The sequence below is a fragment of the Oncorhynchus nerka genome, linkage group LG27 (genome assembly GCF_034236695.1).
Source record: "Oncorhynchus nerka isolate Pitt River linkage group LG27, Oner_Uvic_2.0, whole genome shotgun sequence".
Classification (NCBI taxonomy): Eukaryota; Metazoa; Chordata; class Actinopteri; order Salmoniformes; family Salmonidae; genus Oncorhynchus; species Oncorhynchus nerka.
In genome coordinates, this window is record NC_088422.1 from 24,347,576 (window position 1) to 24,372,094 (window position 24,519).

At 44.9% G+C, this 24,519-nt stretch overlaps 1 protein-coding gene across 1 annotated transcript; it reads left to right on the forward strand.

The window, feature by feature from the left end:
* Positions 1 to 198: 198 nt before the first annotated feature.
* On the forward strand, positions 199 to 24,076 carry LOC115111180 (ADAMTS-like protein 2). The gene is made up of 18 exons (XM_065011254.1): positions 199 to 300; positions 797 to 939; positions 1,074 to 1,149; positions 2,241 to 2,343; positions 2,456 to 2,601; positions 2,787 to 2,910; positions 3,214 to 3,294; positions 3,749 to 3,924; positions 4,227 to 4,545; positions 12,625 to 12,943; positions 19,843 to 19,946; positions 20,034 to 20,160; positions 20,481 to 20,694; positions 20,899 to 21,054; positions 21,197 to 21,367; positions 21,580 to 21,756; positions 23,060 to 23,204; positions 23,657 to 24,076. Exons 1-18 carry the CDS (start codon positions 199 to 201, stop codon positions 23,776 to 23,778), a joined length of 2,805 nt encoding a protein of 934 aa, XP_064867326.1. The 3' UTR covers positions 23,779 to 24,076.
* Positions 24,077 to 24,519: the final 443 nt, after the last annotated feature.

Sequence of the window (24,519 nt, forward strand, 5' to 3'; positions counted from 1 at the left end):
ATACAGCAGGAATATAAGGAAATTATAAGTATTATGTGTCTTATAACTTTAGAAGCCTTTTTAAACCTCACATGAATGTTAAATGTTCTCCTGCAACAGGGTGATCATATTAAGATCTTACATCTGTAGTTAATGTTTATGGGTGTGAGTCTTCAGCTCTTACTCTTCTGTCCCATCTGTATATTTTCTCTTGTCAGGATGCGGATCTGGTCGTGGGAACAATGTGGGGAGACTAGCCTGGTGCTACTGGGGTTCCTCACCCTGGGATTGTCTGTAGGGAACCTCTCAACCAGGGGACAGGTACGCTCTCCATCTCTCTCTTACTTTGTCTATGCATATGATGGCCCATCTCCGGCCTCTCGCTTACACACACACACACACACACACACACACACACACACACACACACACACACACACACACACACACACACACACACACACACACACACACACACACACACCTCTATCACTGACCTAATATCAGTCCGTCAGTCACAATGTTTGTTTGTCTTTCTTTCGCTCTGTTTTTCTCTATTTGCCAGTTGTTCACTCATACACTCTTGCTCCGTCTTTCTGTCCCTCTCATCTTCTGACTGGTCCTTCTTACATGAGTTCTCCTATAAAAACCCACAGCTGTTTTCTCTCACTCCATTTCCAAGGAGAGCACAGTAGATATAATTTGTCTCCACTTCACTCAGATTGTCAGAGTGGCTAGACATGCTTATAATTAGTGACACTGTGTGTACAGGGCCCTGTTCTGCTGTTGTTCTCTAAGGGTGCTTTATTGTGTCTAGGAGGATGGGGCAGCCTCCAACAGTCTGGAGGATGAGCTGGAGTCCACCACATTCTGGTGGGGGGAGTGGGCCAAGTGGACCGCCTGCACGCGCACCTGTGGAGGTGGGGTCATGTCCCAGGAGAGGCATTGTCTCAAACAGAGGTCAGTCCACTGAAAGAAATATTCTATTCTATACTGTTCTGTTCTATTGTTATTCTATTCAATTATATTCTAACCTGTTATTTTAGCACATTCATTTAGCACATGTATTAAATGTATGTATTTTCTATCCAAAGAAAGAAAGCAGCCGCTGGTAGAGACAACATGACCTGCACTGGCACTTCTAAAAAATACCTCCTCTGTAACACCAAGGTTAGCATGCATCTAGTACTGCCACCCCTTTTCCTGTCGTTAGCAAAATGCATGTTGACACAATACCCCACAACCCAAAGTATATGATGCAGAAGTTAGCACAGCTCTTTTTCTTATCAATTGAGATACAAATAGCTTAAAGGGGTAATCTGCAGGTATTACATACATTTCTAGACTTATAAAGTAATGATATGTACCCACTGATTTTTGAAGAATATAATTTATTATCAGGGCACAAGGTGAGACCTAGATGCAGACACAGGAGGCAGATGGTTGGAGTCTTACAATGTTTATTAATCCAAAAAGGGGTAAGCAAGAGAATGGTCGTGTACAGGCAAAAGGTCAAAGCCAGCTCAGAGTCCAATAGGTACCGAAGGGCAGGCAGATTCAAGGTCAGGGCAGTCAGGATGATCAGGAGGGTGGGAAAGTAGTCCAAAGTCAGGCAGTGGTCAAAACTGGGAAGACTAGCAAAAGAGAATAGAAAAGAAGTACGGGGGAAACCGCACCGGTTGGCTTGACTAAACATGCACGACAAACTGGCACGGAGAGCCAGGAAACACAGGGATAAATACACTGGGGAAAATAAGCCACACCTGGAGGGGGTGGAGACAATCACAGGGACAGGTGAAACAGATCAGGGTGTGACACTTAGAAATGATTCAGGAGCTTTGTTCAACTGCAGTACCAATCAGAACCCCAAATATAACATTGTTTAACTCCAATGTTTGTAAACAAAGTAAATGTAAACAAACACTGTCAGCCTATAGCCTCAAAACATGATTAAAACTATAATCTATGAATATAGTCTATGCATTTGAGTGGTTAAATTTTTCCAGACCCATCCCTCAGCCTTTTACTGAAACAGTGGAGGGGAACCCACCTTTGTTATTGTTTCAACAGCAGATTGCCCCTTTAAGGTTTAGTGCTGTGGCCATAAACCCTGGTCCTGAAGAGCAACAGGGTGAACAGGCTTTTGTTCCAGAGTTGCCACACCCTGTCACACCCTTTTATTACATATTGTAAAACCATTATAAAATAAAAAACACATGGAACAGACAGAAAAGTGTGTGTATATTTTCTGTCTTGTGCAGGACTGCCCTTCCTCTGGGAGAAGCTTCAGGGAAGAGCAGTGCTGGTCGTTCAACTCACAGGTCTACAATGGCAGGAACTACCACTGGAAACCCCTGTATCCCGGTAAAACAACCATATTAAACCCACTCAGCTCTGTCATTCCCTCCCGTGTGGCCTGTCCTCGAGGCTCGTTATTACACTGTTAAAACTGACCTTTGTGTCCATCCATCCACAGATGACTATGTCCATATCTCCAGTAACCCATGTGACCTGCACTGCACCACAGCCGACGGCCAGAGACAGCTGATGGTTCCTGCCCGAGACGGAACATCCTGCAAGTACAGCAACTACAGAGGGGTCTGTGTGGACGGCAGATGTGAGGTTAGGGAGCGCTTGTTTCTTCATCTGCCGAGGAAATGGCTTTGCATATTCTGTGAGAATGGCCGAAAGGCTTATTGTCCTGGTCACATGATAAAAGTGTATCAATACTTCTTCAACTGGCTTTGCATGTGCTGAAATGATTCAAGAAGATAATGATCCTGTTTGTGTTAACATCATTTCTGCAGCCAATCGGGTGTGATGGAGTGCTCTTCTCGCCCAATACACTGGATACGTGTGGAGTGTGTCAGGGGGATGGCAGCAGCTGCAGCAGGGTCAATGGAAACTTCCGCCGCGAGGCCACCAGTTTGGGTACGAGTGTGTTCAACCTCAACCACAGACTCAGATAGATTGGGTGTGTGGGTGGGTGGATGTGTGGGCAAGGATAGAGGGTACTGATGGAGGAGATATGTCTCTCCATCTATTCCAAATCTCGAACACACCTATCAGGGACAAGCCCCCCAAATATGTCACTGAAAGATAACTACAGACAGTTCAGAGCTGAATCTGACAACAAGGTCTATGTGATTCTTAAGCTTACTCCTCTGATATCCAGGCTATTTAGTTGCAGGTAAAATGTAGTCATCATAATGTTTCCTGTTTCCTGTCTCCAAGGTTACTCCTTTATCACAACAATCCCTGAGGGTTCCTGGGACATCCAGATCATTGAGAGGAAGAAGTCAGCTGATGTTTTGGGTGGGTACTTCCTTTTTATCCTGCTCCCTATGCCATGTATACAAACATTTCTAATGTCTCCTGTTGGTATGGTGTGATGTCATTAGGATCCATATAATTTAATGACAAGAAGAAGGTGTAAAACATTTTATTCAAGATTTTCAGCAAATACAAAGGATATTTTCTCCCCCGCAATGGGATAACCATTCATATTGATAGTGGGACAGTGGGAAGTTACTAAAGGAAGTACATTAATCAACTGAAATTAATCAGATCATCTATATACTTTAATTTCCTTCGTGATCTCTTGAAATGACTTTATTGTATTAATTTATGGTCATGTATGGGGAGTAGAAATTCCAGTTTACAGTGAACATCAAAGATTTGACCTTTCAATAGAGTCAACCAACCGGTCCTCCTCCAATGGTTCTCCATCCCCTCAATGAGACTATGTTCTATTCTATCTCCCACACAGCTGTGACTGATCAGGCGGGGAACTTCTTTTTCAATGGAAACTACAAGGTGGACAGCCCCCAGAACTTCCATGCGGCGGGTACCGTCTTCAAGTACCGGCGGCCCATGGATGTGTATGAGACGGGAATCGAGTACATCGTAGCCAAAGGGCCCATCAACCAGGCCATCAATGTTCTGGTATTGTATCCTGCTGAGGTCTGCTCTGCTCCCTCCCCTCGCCGAGCAGCCAGTGCCTCTGGGTAATCTCTAATTTAGAAATAGTGTACACGTATCCAGTAGGTGCAGGGTACAAAATCCCACGTAATTTCAACGAAAAAATTATATGTGATGACGTTTAATCAACGTGGAAGGCTGATTGGATTTTCAAAAAGTCATCAACGTAAGGGAATTGCTTCCTTTATATGTGCAATTGACTGAGTTTGGTAGGAGAGAGCAGGAGGGAATGGTGAGCTCTCTGGTGCTATTCTGTCTCCTCATAGGTGTGGAACCAGAATGGTCGTATCCCTTACATTACGTACGAGTACACCGTCCTACGGGAGTCCCTGTCCCCCATCCCTCAACCCCCTGTCTACACTGGCCCCGACAGCACCACCCCTGGGGTTTCCGTGGAGATGGGCAGTATGGTGGCCCCCAACGAGAGCACGTATGACAAGGCGATACCTGAGACTCAGCAGAACCGTTTGTTGAAGAAGGGGGCCGAGATGGCATGGGCCGAGGGCCAGGAGACCAATGAGGTGAATGAGGATACAGCAGCCATTGACTGTGACCAGGACAGCCCAACCCTTCCACAATACACAGGTAACAGCAATAACTAGAAACCAATATACCAATACAATAACTTAGAGAGAGAGAGAGAGATAGAGAGGGAGAGAGAGAGAGAGAGAGAGAGAGAACAACACTGAGCTGCTGATGCGGGCCCCGACGCTCAGGACTATGTGCTATCGCTATCTGTAGCTGATGTGAGTAAGTTATTTAAGCATTTTAACCCTCGCAAGGCTGCCGGGCCATACGGCATCCCAATCCGCGTCCTCAGAGCAAGTGCAGAACAGCTGACTAGAGTGTTTACGGACATATTCAATCTCTCCATAACCCAGCCTGTTGTCCCCACTTGCTTCAAGATGTCCACCATTTTTCCTGTACCAAGAAAGTGAAGGTAACTGAGCTGAATGACTATCGCCCCGTAGTGCTCACTTCTTTCATCATGAAATGCTTTAAGAGGCTAGTTAAGGAGAGGCTAGTCATATCACTTCCACCTTACCCCACACCCTAGACCCATTACAATTTCCATATCGCAGCAACTCATCCATGGACTACGCAATTGCCATTGCACTACACACTGCCCCATCCCACCAGAACAAGATAAATAGAAGAATGCTGTTCATCGACTACAGCTCAGTTTTCAACACCATAGTGCCCTCCAAGCTTATCACTAAGCTCAGGGCCATGGGTCTGAACGCCTCCCTGGGCAACTGGGTCCTGGACTTCCTGACAACAACAACTCTGATGCTGATCCTCAACATGTGGGCCCAGCAGGGGTGCATGCTCAGCCCCCTCCTGTACTCCCTGTTCACCCATGACTGTGTGGCCTCGCACATCTCCAACTCAATCATCAAGTTTCCTGACGACACAACAGTGGTAGGTCTGATTACCAACAACGACGAGACAGTCCACAGGGAGGAAGTAAGAGCCCTGTCGGAGTGGTACCAGGAAAATAACCACTCCCTCAACGCCAACAAAACAAAGGAGCTGATCGTGAACTACAGGAGACAGCAGAGAGAGCACGCCCCCATTCACATCGACGGGGCCTCATCGGAGAGGGTCAAAAGCTTCAAGTTCCTCGGCATGCACATCACTGACAACCTGAAATGGTCACACAAACAGGTGCAACAGCGCCTCTCGAGCTCAGGAGGCTGAAGGAATTATGCCCCTAAGAAACATAGGGAAACTTTATTCTTTAATCAGCACAACCATTTTCAGCTGTGCTAACATAATTGCAAAAGGGTTTTCTAATGACCAATTAGCCTTTTAAAATTATAAACTTGGATTAGCTAACACAACGTGCCATTGGAACACAGGAGTGATGGTTGCTGATAATGGGCCTCCGCACGCCTATATTGATATTCCATAAAAAAATCTGCCGTTTCCAGCTACAATAGTCCTTTACAACCTTTTTTTTACATTTGTATTTTATTTCACCTTTATTTAACCAGGTAGGCAAGTTGAGAACAAGTTCTCATTTAGAATTGCGACCTGGTCAAGATAAAGCAAAGCAGTTCAACACATACAACAACACAGAGTTACACATGGAGTAAAACAAACATACAGTCAATAATACAGTAGAAAAATAAGTCTATATACAATGTGAGCAAATGAGGTGAGATAAGGGAGGTATAGGCAAAAAAAGGCCATGGTGGTGAAGTAAATACAATATAGCAAGTAAAACACTGGAATGGTAGATTTGCAGTGGAAGAATGTGCAAGGTAGAGATAGAAATAATGGGGTGCAAAGGAGCAAAATAAAAAAATACAGTAGGGGGAGAGGTAGTTGTTTGGGTTAAATTATAGATGGGCTATGTACATGTGCAGTAATCTGTGAACTACTCTGACAGCTGGTGCTTAAAGCTAGTGAGGGAGATAAGTGTTTCCAGTTTCAGAGGTTTTTGTAGTTCGTTCCAGTCATTGGCAGCAGAGAACTGGAAGGAGAGAGAGAACTGGAAGGAGAGGCAGCCAAAGGAAGAATTGGTTTTGGGGGTGACCAGAGAGATATACCTGCTGGAGCGCGTGCTACAGGTCGGTGCTGCTATGGTGACCAGCGAGCAGAGATAAGGGGGACTTTACCTAGCAGGGTCTTGTAGATGACCTGGAGCCAGTGGGTTTGGCGACGAGTATGAAGCGAGGGCCAGCCAACGAGAGCGTACAGGTCGCAATGGTGGGTAGTACATGGGGCTTTGGTGACAAAACGGATGGCACTGTGATAGACTGCATCCAATTGATTGAGTAGGGTATTGGAGGTTATTTTGTAAATGACATCGCCGAAGTTGAGGATCGGTAGGATGGTCAGGGTATGATAGATATAGGTCTGTGGCAGTTTGGGTCAAGAGTGTCCCCCCCCCCCCCCCCCCCCGTTTGAAGAGGGGGATGACCGCAGCTGCTTTCCAATCCTTGGGAATCTCAAACAACACGAAAGAGAGGTTGAACAGGCTAGTAATAGGGGTTGCAACAATTTTGGCAGATAATTTTAGAAAGAAAGGGTCCAGACTGTCTAGCCCGGCTGATTTGTAGGGGTCCAGATTTTTCAGAACATCAGCTGACTGGATTTGGGAGAAGGAGAAATGGGGGAGGCTTGGGCGAGTTGCTGTGGGGGATGCAGTGCTGTTGACTGAGGTAGGGGTAGCCAGGTGGAAAGCATGTCCAGCCGTAGAAAAATGCTTATTGAAATTCTCAATTATAGTGGATTTATCGGTGGTGACAGTGTTTCCTATCCTCAGTGCAGTGGGCAGCTGGGAGGAGGTGTTCTTATTCTCCATGGACTTTACAGTGTCCCAGAACTTTTTTGAGTTTGTGTTGCAGGAAGCAAATGTCTGCTTGAAAAGGCTAGCCTTGGTTTTTCTAACTGCCTGTGTATATTGGTTTCTAGCTTCCCTGAAAAGTTGCATATGACAGGGGCTGTTCGATGTTAATGCAGAACGCCATAGGATGTTTTTGTGTTGGTTAAGGGCAGTCAGGTCTGGAGAGAACCAAGGGCTATATCTGTTCCTGGTTCTACATTTCTTGAATGGGGCATGCTTATTTAAGATGGTGAGGAAGGCATTTTTTTTAAATAACCATGTATCCTCTACTGACGGGATGAGGTCAATATCCTTCCAGGATACCTGGGCCAGGTCGATTAGAAAGGCCTGCTCGCTGAAGTGCTTCAGGGAGCATTTGATAGTGATGAGTAGAGGTTGTTTGACCGCTGACCCATGACGGATGCAGGCAGTGAGGCAGGGATTGCTGAGATCTTGGTTGAAAACAGCAGAGGTGTATTTAGAGGGCAAGTTGGTTAGGATGATATCTATGAGGGTGCCAGTGTTTATGGCTTTGGGGTGGTACCTGGTAGGTTCATTGATAATTTGTGTGAGATTGAGGGCATCAAGCTTAGATTGTAAGATTGCTGGGGTGTTAAGCATGTTCCAGTTTAGGTCACCTAGCAGCACGAGCTCTGAAGATAGATGGGAGGCAATCAGTTCACATATGGTGTCCAGAGCACAGCTGGGGGCAGAGAGTGGTCTATAGCAGGCGGCAACGGTGAGAGACTTGTTTTTAGAGAGGGGGATTTTTAAAAGGAGAAGTTAAAATTGTTTGGGTACAGACCTGGATAGTAGGACAGAACTCTGCAGGCTATCTCTGCAGTAGATTGCAACTCTGTCTCCTTTGGCCGTTCTATGTTGTTTGAAAATGTTGTAGTTAGGATGAAGATTTCAGAATTTTTGGTGGTTTTCCTAAGCCAGGATTCAGACACGGCTAGAACATCCGGGTTGGCAGAGTGTGCTAAAGCAGTGAATAAAACAAACTTAGGGAGGAGGCTTCTAATGTTAACATGCATGAAACCAAGGCTATTACGGTTACAGATGTCATCAAAAGAGAGCGCCTGGGGAATAGGCACTGCAGGGCCTGGATTCACCTCTACATCACCAGAGGAACAGAGGAGGAGTAGGATAAGGGTACGGCTAAAAGCTATGAGAATTGGTTGTCTAGAACGTCTGGAACAGAGAATAAAAGGAGGTTTCTGGGGCCGATAAAATAGCTTCAAGGTATAACGTACAGACAAAGGTATGGTAGGATGTGAATACAGTGGAGGTAAACCTAGGTATTGAGTGATGATGAGAGAGATATTGTCTCTAGAAACATCATTGAAACCAGGTGATGTCATCGCATGTGTGGGTGGTGGAACTGAAAGGTTGGGTAAGGTATAATGAGCAGGGCTAGAGGCTCTACAGTGAAATAAACCAATAAACACTTACCAGAACAGCAATGGACAAGGCATATTTACATTAAGGAGAGGCATGCTTAGTAGAGTGATCATAAGGTTCCAGTTAGTAATGAGGTTGGTTGAGGTAACGGCGATTCAGACAGCTAGCCAGGCCATCGGTAGCAAGCTAGCATAGGATGGAGGTCTGTTTTTAGCCACCTCATGCCTTTCCATCGGTAGATTAGTGGGGTTCCGTGTGGTAGAGGGGATCAATCCAATTGGCAAATAGATATAGTTATTGTGACCCAAGAAAAATTGTCCGATAGATCTATTCAGATAGCAGCCGATAAGATAGTTAACGATTAGCGGGCCGCAGATGGGCGTTCAGGTAACGTCGCGACGGAGTGGCCAGTTGGATAACTCCCTCGGGCAGATAACATCGGTAGTCCAGTCGTGAATGCCCAGTGGGGATCCACGTCGGCAGTAAAACAGGTCCGGATAGGTGATTGTAGCCCAGGAGTGGCTGATGGAACTCTTCAGCTGGCTAGCTCTGGAATAATTGATGTTTGCTCCGGGATCGACGTAAGCCAATAGTCACACAGATAGCAGCTAGCTAGCTGCAAGATCCAGGTGTAAATGTCCAGAACTTTCGGTTGAAATCCGGGGATCCGGGGATATAGGTCCGGTATGTTCTGGTCTGAGTCGCGTTGTACAAAACTGGCAATAGCTTTGCGACTGGCGATAGCTGATGACCATCAACCGTGGTTAGCTGAATACTAACGTTAGCCAGTAAACTGGCTAGCTTCTGGCTAGCTTCTGGTTAGCATCTGGTTAGCTTCTGGCTAGCTTCTATTGTGGATTTCAGATTTGAGGTAAATAATACTTTTTTTAAATTGGTGAGGCGGGTTGCAGGAGGGTGTTTTGAAGTTGAGTTTTTGGAAAATAAAATATATAAAAGACATGCGAAGAAAGATGTAAATATATATATATATATACAGTATATACGGGACACGACAAGATGAGGACAAGGGACGTCTGACTGCTATGCCATCTTGGAGAGATGACATTAACAATGTCTACACTGTATTTTTGATCAATTTTATGTTATTTTAAAATGGACAAAAAAAAGTGCTTTTCTTACAAAAACAAGGACATTTCTAAGTGACCCCAAACGTTTGAACGGTAGTGTATAACAAATACATACAATATCAGAACGAGCAATGTCATTTTTCATAATTTCTCAATTTTTATTTGTATGTATTTGTTACTTTTATTGCTAGGTATTACTGCACTGTTTGAAACTAGAAACAAGCATTTCACTGCACCTGCAATAACATCTGCAAATCTGTGTTCGTAACAAATAAACTTTATTGGTTCACCGCTCAGGTATCAGATGAGATAAAAAAATATATTAAAAAATGTAAGAGCATCCTCTCTGCTGGCCCTTTTGAGTCCTGCATTATTCACAGACGTACATACAAAGATGAGCTAGGATCGATGAAAACTTCAGGGAGCCCTGGAATTTTCTTCTTTTTAAAAATGGCTGCATCACAAACATGAGTGGTAATAGGTGCAGGCCTGCCTGCTACCTGCCTGCAGCAATGTCTCAGACAGCCACTCTACTCGGACTGTGGGACAGTTCTGCATGGAGTTTGGCCACTGGGTGAGACTGACACGGAACCCAAACCGTCTGCGCGCGTGATCGTACATACATTTATTTTGTCCCCCTACACCAAACACGATCACGACACGCAGGCTTGCTGTTGCTAGCTAATTTGTCCTGGGATATAAACATTAGGTTTTTATTTTAGGTCCTCTACTCCGACAATTAATCCATACATAAAAACGGTCAACCGAATCGTTTCTAGTCATCTCTCCTCCTTCCAGGCTTTTTCATCGTTTAACTTATATGGTGATTGGCATCTAAACTTTCATAGTATTACCACGAAAACCTGCAACAGTTCATCTTTCAATCACCCACGTGGGTATAACCAATAAGGAGATGACACGTGGGTACTTGCTTCTTTAAACCAATGAGGAGATGGGAGAGGCAGGACTTGCAGCGCGATCTGCGTCAGAAATAGAAAGGACTTCTATTTTAGCCCTTGGCAACGCAGCCTCACGTTGACGCGCGCGAGCAGTGTGGGTGCAATAATTGAATACCGCGAGTGGTGTAGTCAGGGTATGAGGCCCTCTCTACTACCGTTAGGAATGTGCAGAAAGGCTTTGTGTGTTGTTTTGTTGTTGTGTACAAATTGCACATAAAATGTCTCTTTACAAACTCTATAAAAAGCACCAGGAGTTCTTCTGGTTTCCACCTGACCAGGAAACACCTCTTTTTCGTCTTAGTAAACTCAGCATAAAAATAAACGTCCTCTCACTGTCAACTGCATTTATATTCAGTAAACTTAACATGTGTAAATATTTGTATGAACATAACAAGATTCAATATCTGAGACATAAACTGAACAAGTTCCACAGACATGTAACTAACAGAAATGGAATAATGTGTCCCTGAACAAGGGGGGCAAAATCAAAAGTAACAGCCAGTATCTGGTGTGGCCACCAACTGCATTAAGTACTGCAGTGCATCTCCTCCTCGTGGACTGCGCCAGATTTGCCAGAGTGTTACCCCACTCTTCCACCAAGAAACCTGCAAGTTCCCTGTCATTTCTGGGGGGAATGGCCCTAGCCCTCATCCCTCCGATCCAACAGGTCCCAGACGTGCTCAATGGGGATTGAGATCCGGGCTCTTTGCTGGCCATGGCAGAACACTGACATTCCTGTCACACACAGAACGAGCAGTATGGCTGGTGGCATTGTCATGCTGGAGGGTCATGTCAGGATGAGCCTGCAGGAAGTGTACCACATGAGGGAGGAGGATGTTTTCATTTTGAGATTGCATGCAATGACAACAAGCTCAGTCCGATAATGCTGTGACACACTGCCCCAAACCATGACGGACCCTCCACCTCCAAATCGATCCCGCTCCAGAGTACAGGCCTCGGTGTAACGCTCATTCCTTCGACGATAAACGCGAATCCGACCATGACCCCTGGTGAAACAAAACCGCGACTCGTCAGTGAAGAGCACTTTTTCTGTTAAAGCAATGAAATGATGTCATGATCTGTATATAAACTGTTGTTCGTGGTTAAGTGGCAGCGCGCTCCGAGAATAAATTCTGTTATCTATTATTGAAAGACTGGTCTGCGTCTATTTTATGCAAACAAGAATCTTACAAATTCTCATAAAATAGATTAAGGGTTTTCAATTAATGAAAGCACATTGGCATAATTAAATTACATTAACACAGACGTGCTCAATGGGATTGAGATCATGGCTCTTCGCTGGCCATGGCAGAACACTGACATTCCTGACTTGCAGGAAATAACGCACAGAGCAAGCAGACACGTGGTCTGCCACTGTGTGAACGATCAGCTGTCCGCCCTGTCTCCCTGTAGCACTGTATTAGGTGTCTTACAGTACAGAAATGGTCATTTATTTCCCTGGCCACATCTGCAGTCCTCATGCCTCCTTGCAGCATGCCTAAGGCACATTCACACAGATGAGCAGGGACCCTGGGCATCTTTTTTTGGTGTTTTTCAGAGTCAGTAGAAAGGCCTCTTTAGTGTTCTAAGTTTTCATAACTGTGACCTTAATTGCCAACCGTCTGTAAGCTGTTAGTGTCTCAACGACCGTTCCACAGTGGCATGTTCATTAATTGTTTATGGTTCATTGAACAAGCATGGGAAACACTGTTTAAACCATTTACAATGAAGATCTGTGAAGTTATTTCGATTTTTACGAATTATCTTTGAAAGACAGTGTCCTGGAAAAGGGACGTTTCTTTTTTTGCTGAGTATATAAGGCTTTCTCCCACTTTAATAATTTCTCTAACTTTCCTCTCCCTTCCTGCCATCCCAACAGATGGCAACAGCAGTCACACAGGCAGTGTAGCAGTCCCTGCCCCTGCAGCCAGCAGGCCTTTAGAGGAGGTGCCAGACCCAGAGAACCTCATCTGGAGAGTCTTGCTGGGCGAGCGGATTGGTCCAGATGTGGGAGAGGGACTGTTCTCGTCAGAGGTGGGGCCATTGGAGGTAGACCATAGCAGTGTGAAGTTCCCCCTCAAAAGCTCACTGGGGGAGTTCAGTCTGGGCCGGCGGAGGAATGATACTGGAGACCTGCTGTTCCCCAACAGGACGTTGCTGACAGGGATGAGGAGCAACAACCGTACCAACAGAACCAGGTAGAGTAAGGAGAGATCCACACAATGAGCAGAAGTAAATAGGCACATATCGTTATAGTTATAGCAGATATAGTTGAAAAGGAAAACCCAACGCTGAGCCAATGCTCCAACATCAGCTTGTTATCAGGTGTAGGAACCCATCCAAAAAAAGCACTTCAGAATCCCATCTGATCTTGCTCTTCCATCTACCAGACACTACCTCTCTTCACTAAGGGATGCTGCTGCTGAGGAGTTAGAGTGAACACTACTCTCGCTAAGTGAGGACCAGAGTGAGTCATTTCAAGGTCCTGAGCAGAGAGGCATTTAAAAGTGCTGTATAGTCTTGCCAGGGACAAGGGCCTGTGCTGCTGGCTGGGCTGGCTAGTGGAATGGAATGTGCTCCAATGCTAGCTTCTTTTTTCCTTCTGAGACATCCCAAGAATCGCATGGAGAGGAGACAGCTAAAGCTCAGAGCTGGCCGGGATTGCATTCCATCATATTTATAATTCATGTTGGCTTCCCTGCGCTGTGTCCAAACACCGCTTTGCCAGTTCTTCTGCCAGTGCCCCATAAAACACATCACATGACCCGCCCTGTCTTCCCCTGCACTGGGGAGGAGAACGGATTGGACGAGGACAAGGATAGGAGGTGGAGGAGGAGGATGAAGGGAGTAGAGGAAGTGAAGGACAAGTAGGAGAGGAGGGGGACAGATTATTTGAACATACACAGGAACTTTGAATCATACTTCACTGGCATATCTCAGTGTAACTGTGACTAATTTCTGCACATTTCTCCCAGAGGTGAATACAGTCTGACAGTATGTTTCTTCCCAGTCATATTTTTCAAATACCTAGAATTATTTGTTTAAATGAAAGACTGTATCCATTTTTCTCTTCTTCTCTGCCTCCTCCTCTTTCTTTTCCGCACCCAAACACTTCCTCCTTTTCCTCCTCCTCTTCTTCATGCTCTTCCTCCTCTCCACCTACACCTCTCATTCTCCTCCTACCTCCCTCTCCTGGTCCCCCTTTTCCTCTAAACATCTCTGCTCTGGTTATAAAAAACAGACAGTGATATTTTTGGGAATTTATTTTATTTGTATCTCCATTAGCTGTTGCAAAAGCAACAGCTACTCTTCCTGGGATCCACACAAAACATGAAACATTAGATAATACAGAACATTAGTAGACATGGACAGAATTACATCAATAAAAAAATGGTAAAAGGCACACGTAGCCTACATATCAATACCAATACATACACACAAACTATTGAGGTCAAATAGGGAAGAGGCATTGTGCCCTGAGGTGTTGCTTTATCTGTTTGTTGAAACCAGGTTTGCTGTTAATTTGAGAAATGAGATGGAATGGAGTTCCATGCAATAATGGCTCTATAAAATACTGTACACTTTCTTGAATTTGTTCTGGATTTGGGGACTGTGAAAAGACCCCTGGTGACATGTCTGGTGGTGTAAGTGTATGTGTCAGACCTTTGTGTAAGTTGACTATGCAAAAATGTGGGATTTTCAACACATGAATGTTTCTTATAAAAAGAAGAAGTGATGCAGTCAGTCTCTCCTCAACTCTTAGCCAAGAGGGACTGGCATGCATAGTATTTATATCAGCCCTCTTATTACAATTGTAATGGTCATCGTTGCATGAGGAAGGATCGGACCAAAGCGCAGCGTGGTACATGTTCATGATTTCTTTATTTAACTCAGAACACTACGAACAAAAATAACAACGAGACAAAACTAAACCGAAACAGTCCTGTCAGGTGCAGAACACTAAACAGAAAATAACTACCCACAAAAACCATGTGGGAAAAGGCTACCTAAGTATGGTTCCCAATCAGAGACAACTATAGACAGCTGTCCCTGATTGAGAACCATACCCAGCCAAAACAAAGAAATACAAAACATAGAAAAATGAACATAGAATGCCCACCCAAATCACACCCTGACCAAACCAAAATAGAGACATAAAAAGCTCTCTAAGGTCAGGGCGGGACAACAATGAAGAGCAAGACGTATCGCTCTGTTCTTGGCCAGCTGCAGCTTAACTAGGTCTTTCCTTGCAGCACTTGACCACACAACTGGACAATAATCAAGATAAGACTAAACTAGAGCCTGCAGAACTTGCTTTTTGAAATGCGGGGTCAAAAAAGCAGATAATCTCTTTATTACGGACAGACCTCTCCCCATCTTTACAACCATTGAATCTAAATGTTTTGACCATGACAGTTTACATTCTAAGGTAACGCCAAGTAATTTAGTCTCTTGTACTTGTTCAACAGCCACACCATTCATTACTAGATTCAGCTGTGGTCTAGAACATAGGGAATTATTTGTAGCAAATACAATGCTCTTAGTTTTAGAGATGTTTAGGACCATTTTATTACTGGCCACCCATTTCAAAACAGACTGCAACTCTTTGTTAACGGTTTCAGTGACTTCATTAGCTGTGGTTGCTGATGCTTATATGGTTGAATCATCAGCATACATGGACACACATGCTTTGTTTAATGCCAGTGGCAGGTCGTTGGTAAAAATAGAAAAGAGTAGCGTGCCTAGAGAGCTGCCCTGCGTTACACCACACTTTACATGTTTGACATTAGAGAAGTTTCCATTAAAGAAAACCCGTTGAGTTCTATTAGATAGATAGCTCTGAATCCATGATATGGCAGAGGTTGAAAACCCATAACACATACGTTTTTTCAACAACAGCTTATGGTCAATAATATTAAAGGCTGCACTGAAATCTAACAGTACAGCTCCCACAATTTTCTTATCAATTTCTTTCAACCAATCATCAGTCATTTGTGTCAGTGCAGTACATGTTGAGTGCCCATCTCTATATAAGTCTGTGATGATTTGTTTACAAAGAAATTGCATTGTATTTGGTCAAACACAATTCTTTCCAACAATTTGCTAAGAGCTGGCAGCAAGCTGGTAGGTCTGCTGTTAAAACCAGTCCGCTTTACTACTCTTGGGTAGCGGAATTACTTTGGATTTCCTCCAGGCCTGAGGACAAATATATTCCTCGATGCTCAGATTAAAGATATGACTGATAGGAGTGGCTATAGAGTCAGCTACCATCCTCTGTAGTTTTCCATCTAAGTTGTCAATGCCAGGAGGTTTGTCATTATTGATCGTTAGGTTTTTCCCACCTCTCCCACACTAACTTTACAAAATTCAAACTTGCAATGCTTTTCTTTCATTATTTGTTTTTTTATGAATGAATATGATGGCTCACTGTTCGTTGTTGGCATTACCTGCCTAAGTTTGCCCACTTTGCCAATGAAGTAATCATTAAAATAATTGGCAACATCAAATGGTATTGTGATGAATAAGCCATCTGATTTGATGAAATTGAATTGAATTCTGAGTTGAATTTGTCTTTCTGCCCATAATTTCATTTAAAGTACTCCAGTTGTTTTCCATCATTCTTTGTATCATTGATTCTTTCCTCTTCTGGCGCACAGCTTCAGGATAGTCCTCGTTGAGGAAGATATACGTTCCTCTCAAGTTCTTGGCTCTTTCCAGAACAGCTATCTTGTCCTTGAACCTCAGGAACTTGACCACTATTGGCCTGGGCCTGTCACCTGGGCTGGTGGTGTGTTTTCCAGTCCTGTGGGCGCTCTCCACCTCAATCTTCCGGGGGTCCATCTTCAATTTCTCAGATATCAATTCTCTTACTTTGTCCTCAGGCTCTGTCCAGGTCTCATGTGGAGATTCTGCAATTCCATCCACAACCATGTTGTTCTGCATTGATTGTCCCTCTAGTCTGATTTATCCATCATTGTTATCATGGATTCACACACAGAACTGATGTCCTCTCTCAATGATTTACAGTTTGCTGCCATCTTGCTCTTCTCCTGTTTCAACTCATTGAGCTGACCCTGGGAGAACTGCAAACTGTTCTTCAGGTCCTTTACCTCTCTGGTCAGGTCATCCATTCTTTTATTAGTTGAATCGACCAGTATTTGGACACCATTTTTGTTTGTTTAAAAGATCCTTCACCTGTGATAGACACCACTGTCCTCAACGGTTCTCCCTCCGGCTTTGGTCTTTGCCATAGTAGCTAGCAACGTAGGTTAAGCTGTTACTTTTCACAGTTCCAGACAGGGCAGGTCAGAGGGAAGATTGAACACAACAAACAGCAAGGATCTAGACAGCCACAAACCCGGCACAACCCGCTGTCCCAGCCACAATGGGTAACCGCGTCGCAGGCTGCGTTCAAGCCTTCAAGAAACCCCCCTAGCTTGATAGGCAGCTAACTAGCAGCTAGGCTAACTGCTACGCCAAATAGCTCCTCAGACCCGGCCTTGGTCAGCAGGATCACTGGACAAAGAGAAGCAGTCCCAGCAACTGATGCCAAATGCGTCGCGGGATCCAAACTAAAAAGTTACCTAGCTAGTAAGAAACTTTCAAAACAACATACCGAGCTCTCTGGATTGGACACAGCAGTTCCAGTACACGTATGATAAGAATGTCACTTTTATGTGAATGTATAAAAAACAGAATGTCGCTGGTTGTTATGATTTTGATGTTGAGGTTAATCAGCCATAGCAGTGATGCAGCAATGTGTGTGTGGAAGAGAGAGCTGGGGTTCAGTGGGTTCACTGTGAAGGCATGGTTATGTTGTGTTTTACAGGACTAATTGTTTGAGACCTTGTTGTCATGTCATTTTTGACAGGACAAATCATCTGAGACCTTGTTGTCATGTCGTGTTTGACAGGACTAATCGCCTGAGACCTTGTTGTCATGTTGTGTTTGACAGGACTAATCGCCTGAGACGTTGCTGTAATGTTGTGTTTGAAAGGACTAATCGCCTGAGACCTTGTTGTAATGTCGTGTTTGACAGGACTAATCGTCTGAGACCTTGTTGCAATGTCGTGTTTGACAGGACTAATCGTCTGAGACCTTGTTGTAATGTCGTGTTTGACAGGACTAATCGCCTGAGATGTTGCTGTAATGTTGTGTTTGACAGGACTAATCGCCTGAGACGTTGTTGTAATGTCGTGTTTGACAGGACTAATCGTCTGAGACCTTGTTGTCATGTTGTGTTTGACAGGACTAATCGTCTGAGACCTTGTTGTCATGTTGTGTTTGACAGGACTAATCGCCTGAGACGTTGCTGTAATGTTGTGTTTGACAGGACTAATCGCCTGAGACGTTGCTGTAATGTCGTGTTTGACAGGACTAATCGTCTGAGACCTTGTTGTCATGTTGTGTTTGACAGGACTAATCGTCTGAGACCTTGTTGTAATGTTGTGTTTGACAGGACTAATCGTCTGAGACCTTGTTGTAATGTCGTGTTTGACAGGACTAATCGCCTGAGATGTTGCTGTAATGTTGTGTTTGACAGGACTAATCGCCTGAGACGTTGCTGTAATGTCGTGTTTGACAGGACTAATCGCCTGAGACGTTGCTGTAATGTCGTGTTTGACAGGACTAATCGCCTGAGACGTTGCTGTAATGCTGATTTTGACAGGACTAATCGCCTGAGACGTTGCTGTAATGTCGTGTTTGACAGGACTAATCGCCTGAGACCTTGTTGTAATGTCGTGTTTGACAGGACTAATCGCCTGAGACGTTGCTGTAATGTCGTGTTTGACAGGACTAATCACCTGAGACCTTGTTGTAATGTCGTGTTTGACAGGACTAATCGTCTGAGACGTTGCTGTAATGTCGTGTTTGACAGGACTAATCGCCTGAGACGTTGCTGTAATGTCGTGTTTGACAGGACTAATCACCTGAGACTTTGTTGTAATGTCGTGTTTGACAGGACTAATCGTCTGAGACGTTGCTGTAATGTCGTGTTTGACAGGACTAATCGCCTGAGACGTTGCTGTAATGTCGTGTTTGACAGGACTAATCATCTGAGACCTTGTTGTAATGTCGTGTTTGACAGGACTAATCGTCTGAGACGTTGCTGTAATGTCGTGTTTGACAGGACTAATCGCCTGAGACGTTGCTGTAATGTCGTGTTTGACAGGACTAATCACCTGAGACCTTGTTGTAATGTCGTGTTTGACAGGACTAATCGTCTGAGACGTTGCTGTAATGTCGTGTTTGACAGGACTAATCGCCTGAGACGTTGCTGTAATGTCGTGTTTGACAGGACTAATCATCTGAGACCTTGTTGTAATGTCGTGTTTGACAGGACTAATCGCCTGAGACGTTGCTGTAATGTCGTGTTTGACAGGACTAATCGTCTGAGACGTTGCTGTAATGTTGTGTTTGACAGGACTAATCGTCTGAGACCTTGTTGTAATGTCGTGTTTGACAGGACTAATCGTCTGAGACGTTGCTGTAATGTTGTGTTTGACAGGACTAATCGCCTGAGATGTTGCTGTAATGTTGTGTTTGACAGGACTAATCGCCTGAGACGTTGCTGTAATGCTGATTTTGACAGGACTAATCGCCTGAGACGTTGCTGTAATGCTGATTTTGACAGGACTAATCGCCTGAGACGTTGCTGTAATGCTGATTTTGACAGGACTAATCGCCTGAGACGTTGCTGTAATGCTGATTTTGACAGGACTAATCGCCTGAGACGTTGCTGTAATGCTGATTTTGACAGGACTAATCGCCTGAGACGTTGCTGTAATGTCGTGTTTGACAGGACTAATCGTCTGAGACCTTGTTGTCATGTTGTGTTTGACATAACCATTCGTGTGAGACCTTGTTGTCATGTTGTGTTTGACAGGACTAATCGCCTGAGACGTTGCTGTAATGTCGTGTTTGACAGGACTAATCGCCTGAGACGTTGCTGTAATGTCGTGTTTGACAGGACTAATCGCCTGAGAAGTTGCTGTAATGCTGATTTTGACAGGACTAATCATCTGAGACCTTGTTGTCATGTTGTGTTTGACATAACCATTCGTGTGAGACCTTGTTGTCATGTTGTGTTTGACAGGACCATTCAGAGGTTCCTGCAGAAGAACTTCAAGCTGAGCCCTGCAGACATGTACCGCTGGAAACTGTCTTCTCAGGAACCCTGCACCTCCACCTGCTCTATAGGTAGACACACACACACACACATGTATATGGATAACTTATGACATGTTCAGTTATTCCTTAGTTTGCCTGTAATAATTTCCGCTGCAGGAGTGTCAAAGTCCTTTGCCATGTGTGTGCGCTACGATGGAGCTGAGGTAGATGACATGCAGTGTGACAATATGACCCGACCTGAGCCTGTTCATGACTTCTGCATTGGGAGGGAGTGCCAGCCCAGGTATGCACCAGAAAATAACACACTTACCAGAAAATAACACGCTTTCAGCTTGATTCATTTGGTCAGTCTATGTCATGGAAAGAGCAGCTGTTCTTAATGTTTTATATACTCAGTATATAAGGACTGTTTACCAGTTGGACGATGTGGCAATCAAAGTTAATTGAGAACAATGTTTGTCTCTTTTCGACACTTAACCAGGAACTATAAACTGGTGTTGGCCACTACCGTACCATTTACAGTAATAATATTTGATTTAATTGACTTCAGAAGATCACTAACTATACCTGAACTCTACTCTGTGTGCATTCCCTCACCCTCAGGTGGGAGGCCAGCAGTTGGAGTGAATGTTCTCGTACTTGTGGTGAGGGCTTCCAGTTCCGTCTGGTGCGCTGCTGGAAGATGCTGTCCCCCGGGCTGGACAGCTCTGTGTACAGTGATCTCTGCACCGTGGCAGAACTGGAGAGGCCCCTGGAGCGCCGTGCCTGTAAGAGCCCCACCTGTGGCCCCCAATGGGAGGTGGCCGAGTGGACTGAGGTGGGTGGAGCTATACTGTGGGAGTTAACGGTTGTGTGTGTGTGTGTGTGTGTGTGTGTGTGTGTGTGTGGTTTACATTACAGGAATTACTGCGTGGGAACACTATAGTAGGTACATTGTTGCATCCTACTTACAACTGTTTGGGCAGCTATAGATGATATTAAAAGTGAGTCTGTCCTGTGCCCTCTCCTCTCTCCTGTCCAGTGTCCAGCCAAGTGTGGCCACAGGGCCCAGGTGACCCGGGAGGTCAGGTGTTCAGACGAAACCAAGTTATGTGATCCCCCGACCCGCCCCCCTAACATTAAGAACTGCACAGGCTCGCCCTGCGAACGCCAGTGGACTGTGTCAGAGTGGGGGCCAGTGAGTACACTACTTTCACCACACTACTCCATCTCGTTGGTACATTGATTACGGATAGGAATAGTGATTGCACTGACTGTAAGTTGCTCTTGATCACTAATGCTTTTGCTGTGTCATTCCTGTTAACCTTTGACCTCCGCAGTGCTCGGGGTTGTGCGGCCAGGGGAAGATGGTACGCCACGTGTACTGTAAGACACCAGAGGGCCGTGTGGTGCCTGAATCTCAGTGCTCTCCGGAGAATAAGCCCCTGGCCATCCATCCCTGTGGGGAGAAGGACTGTGCCCCACACTGGCTCACTCAGGACTGGGAGAGGGTAAGGCAACTGGGTCCTTCTGTTGATGTTCTATTAATGCTCTGTTGGTGTTCTATTTATGTTGTATTGATGGTCTGTTGATATTATGATGAGCATTTTGACAATGTTTACCTGATGTTCTCTTGATGTTTTATATATGTTCTCTTGATGTTTTGTTTATGTTCTCTTGGTTAGAGATTCCTTAGCTGAAAGCAGTCTTATTTTCCTCTCAGTGTAACACGACATGTGGCCGCGGTGTGAAGCGGAGGATCGTGCAATGCGCCGGCATCACCGCTGGGAAGTTCCAGACCCACGACAACGAGGACTGTGGTGCCAGTGAGAGGCCAGAGGACGAGAACACCTGCTTTGAGAGGCCCTGTTTCAAGTGGTACACCACACCCTGGTCTGAGGTGAGATACCATTTCAACCATGACATTGTATCTGAAAACATCATGACATGAGCAATACATTGTATTTACATATACGGTGTCCTATCAAATCACAACCGTGAGCAGTGCTGCTGTGTTCAATCCTTGCACTAAGATGTGTGGTGTCTTCATTCCTCAGTGCACTAAGATGTGTGGTGTGTTCATTCCTCAGTGCACTAAGATGTGTGGTGTCTTCATTCCTCAGTGCACTAAGATGTGTGGTGTGTTCATTCCTCAGTGCACTAAGATGTGTGGTGTCTTCATTCCTCAGTGCACTAAGATGTGTGGTGTCTTCATTCCTCAGTGCACTAAGATGTGTGGTGTCTTCATTCCTCAGTGCACTAAGATGTGTGGTGTCTTCATTCCTCAGTGCACTAAGATGTGTGGTGTCTTCATTCCTCAGTGCACTAAGAGTGTCTTCATTCCTCAGTGCACTAAGATGTGTGGTGTCTTCATTCCTCAGTGCACTAAGATGTGTGGTGTCTTCATTCCTCAGTGCACTAAGATGTGTGGTGTCTTCATTCCTCAGTGCACTAAGATGTGTGGTGTCTTCATTCCTCAGTGCACTAAGATGTGTGGTGTCTTCATTCCTCAGTGCACTAAGATGTGTGGTGTCTTCATTCCTCAGTGCACTAAGATGTGTGGTGTCTTCATTCCTCAGTGCACTAAGATGTGTGGTGTCTTCATTCCTCAGTGCACTAAGATGTGTGGTGTCTTCATTCCTCAGTGCACTAAGATGTGTGGTGTCTAAGATCAGTGCACTAAGATGTGTGGTGTCTTCATTCCTCAGTGCACTAAGATGTGTGGTGTCTTCATTCCTCAGTGCACTAAGATGTGTGGTGTCTTCATTCCTCAGTGCACTAAGATGTGTGGTGTCTTCATTCCTCAGTGCACTAAGATGTGTGGTGTCTTCATTCCTCAGTGCACTAAGATGTGTGGTGTCTTCATTCCTCAGTGCACTAAGATGTGTGGTGTCTTCATTCCTCAGTGCACTAAGATGTGTGGTGTCTTCATTCCTCAGTGCACTAAGATGTGTGGTGTCTTCATTCCTCAGTGCACTAAGATGTGTGGTGTCTTCATTCCTCAGTGCACTAAGATGTGTGGTGTCTTCATTCCTCAGTGCACTAAGATGTGTGGTGTCTTCATTCCTCAGTGCACTAAGATGTGTGGTGTGTTCATTCCTCAGTGCACTAAGATGTGTGGTGTGTTCATTCCTCAGTGCACTAAGATGTGTGGTGTGTTCATTCCTCAGTGCACTAAGATGTGTGGTGTGTTCATTCCTCAGTGCACTAAGATGTGTGGTGTGGGTGTTAGGATGAGAGATGTAAAGTGCTACCAGGCTAGGGAGATCGTGAGAGGGTGTGACTCACTGACCAAGCCTGTGGCCAAGCAGACCTGCGCCCTGCAACCCTGTCCCACTGAACCCCCAGGTATATAAGCAATGGCATGGTCCCAAATAGATATGTTTGTGCTGTCTTCCAACACCAATGACCATAGGAGTTAGCAAGACAGCACAAACAGATCTGAGATCAGGCTATACAAGCAGCACATAACCCCAGCCTCTAGCAACTTTAGGAGAGTTACAGTAGTTTATGTCTAGTCACAGGCAAAAGTAGACCGGAGAACATGGCATCGTCAAAGCACTTGTTTTTAATTGTATTATTTGCAGTACATTTTTGCTTTTCACAACTGAGATAATTATTAGTGTGGGCAAGCACCTCTTTCTTTCATAACAGCCCAAAGTCTTGAGCGTTTAGATTATGGAGGTAAAAAGGCAGATTGATTGATTAATTGATAGATTTGTCATTACAGTATTTTCTGATTGTGATGAGGCTACTTTTTCCATATGATTGAACATATCATAAATGTCTCTGTCATGCAGATGAGAGCTGTCAGGACCGACCCACCACCAACTGCTCTCTAGCTCTGAAGGTGAACCTGTGCAGTCACTGGTACTACAGCAAGGCCTGCTGCCATTCCTGCAGGGCCCAGCACACCTCTTAGTATTGCCTGACACTCCCAAAGCCTTTCCCCCATAGTAGGCTACTCTACTTCACCACAGTAAGTTACTCTACTACACCACACTAGGCTACTCTACTACACTACAGTAAACTACTCTACAGTAAGTTACTCTACTACACCACACTAGGCTACTCTACTACACCACACTAGGCTACTCTACTACACTACAGTAGACTACTACACAGTAAGTTACTCTACTACAACACACTAGGCTACTCTACTACACTACAGTAGACTATTATACAGTAAGTTACTCTACTACACCACACTAGGCTACTCTACTACACTACATTAGACTACTCTACAGTAAATTACTCTACTACACCACAGTAGGTTACTCTACTTCACCACAGTACGTTCCCCACAGTAAGTTACTCTACTACACCACAGTAGGCTACCCTACTACACCACACTAGGCTACTCTACTACACCACAGTAGGGCTACTCTACTACACCACAGTAGGCTACTCTACTGCACCCCAGTAGGCTACTCTACTACACCACACTAGGCTACTCTACTACACCACACTAGGCTACTCTACTGCACCCCAGTAGGCTACTCTACTACACCACACTAGGCTACTCTACTACACCACACTAGGCTACTCTACTGCACCACAGTAGGCTACTCTACTACACCACAGTAGGCTACTCTACTACACCACACTAGGCTACTCTACTACACCACACTAGGCTACTCTACTACACCACACTAGGCTACTC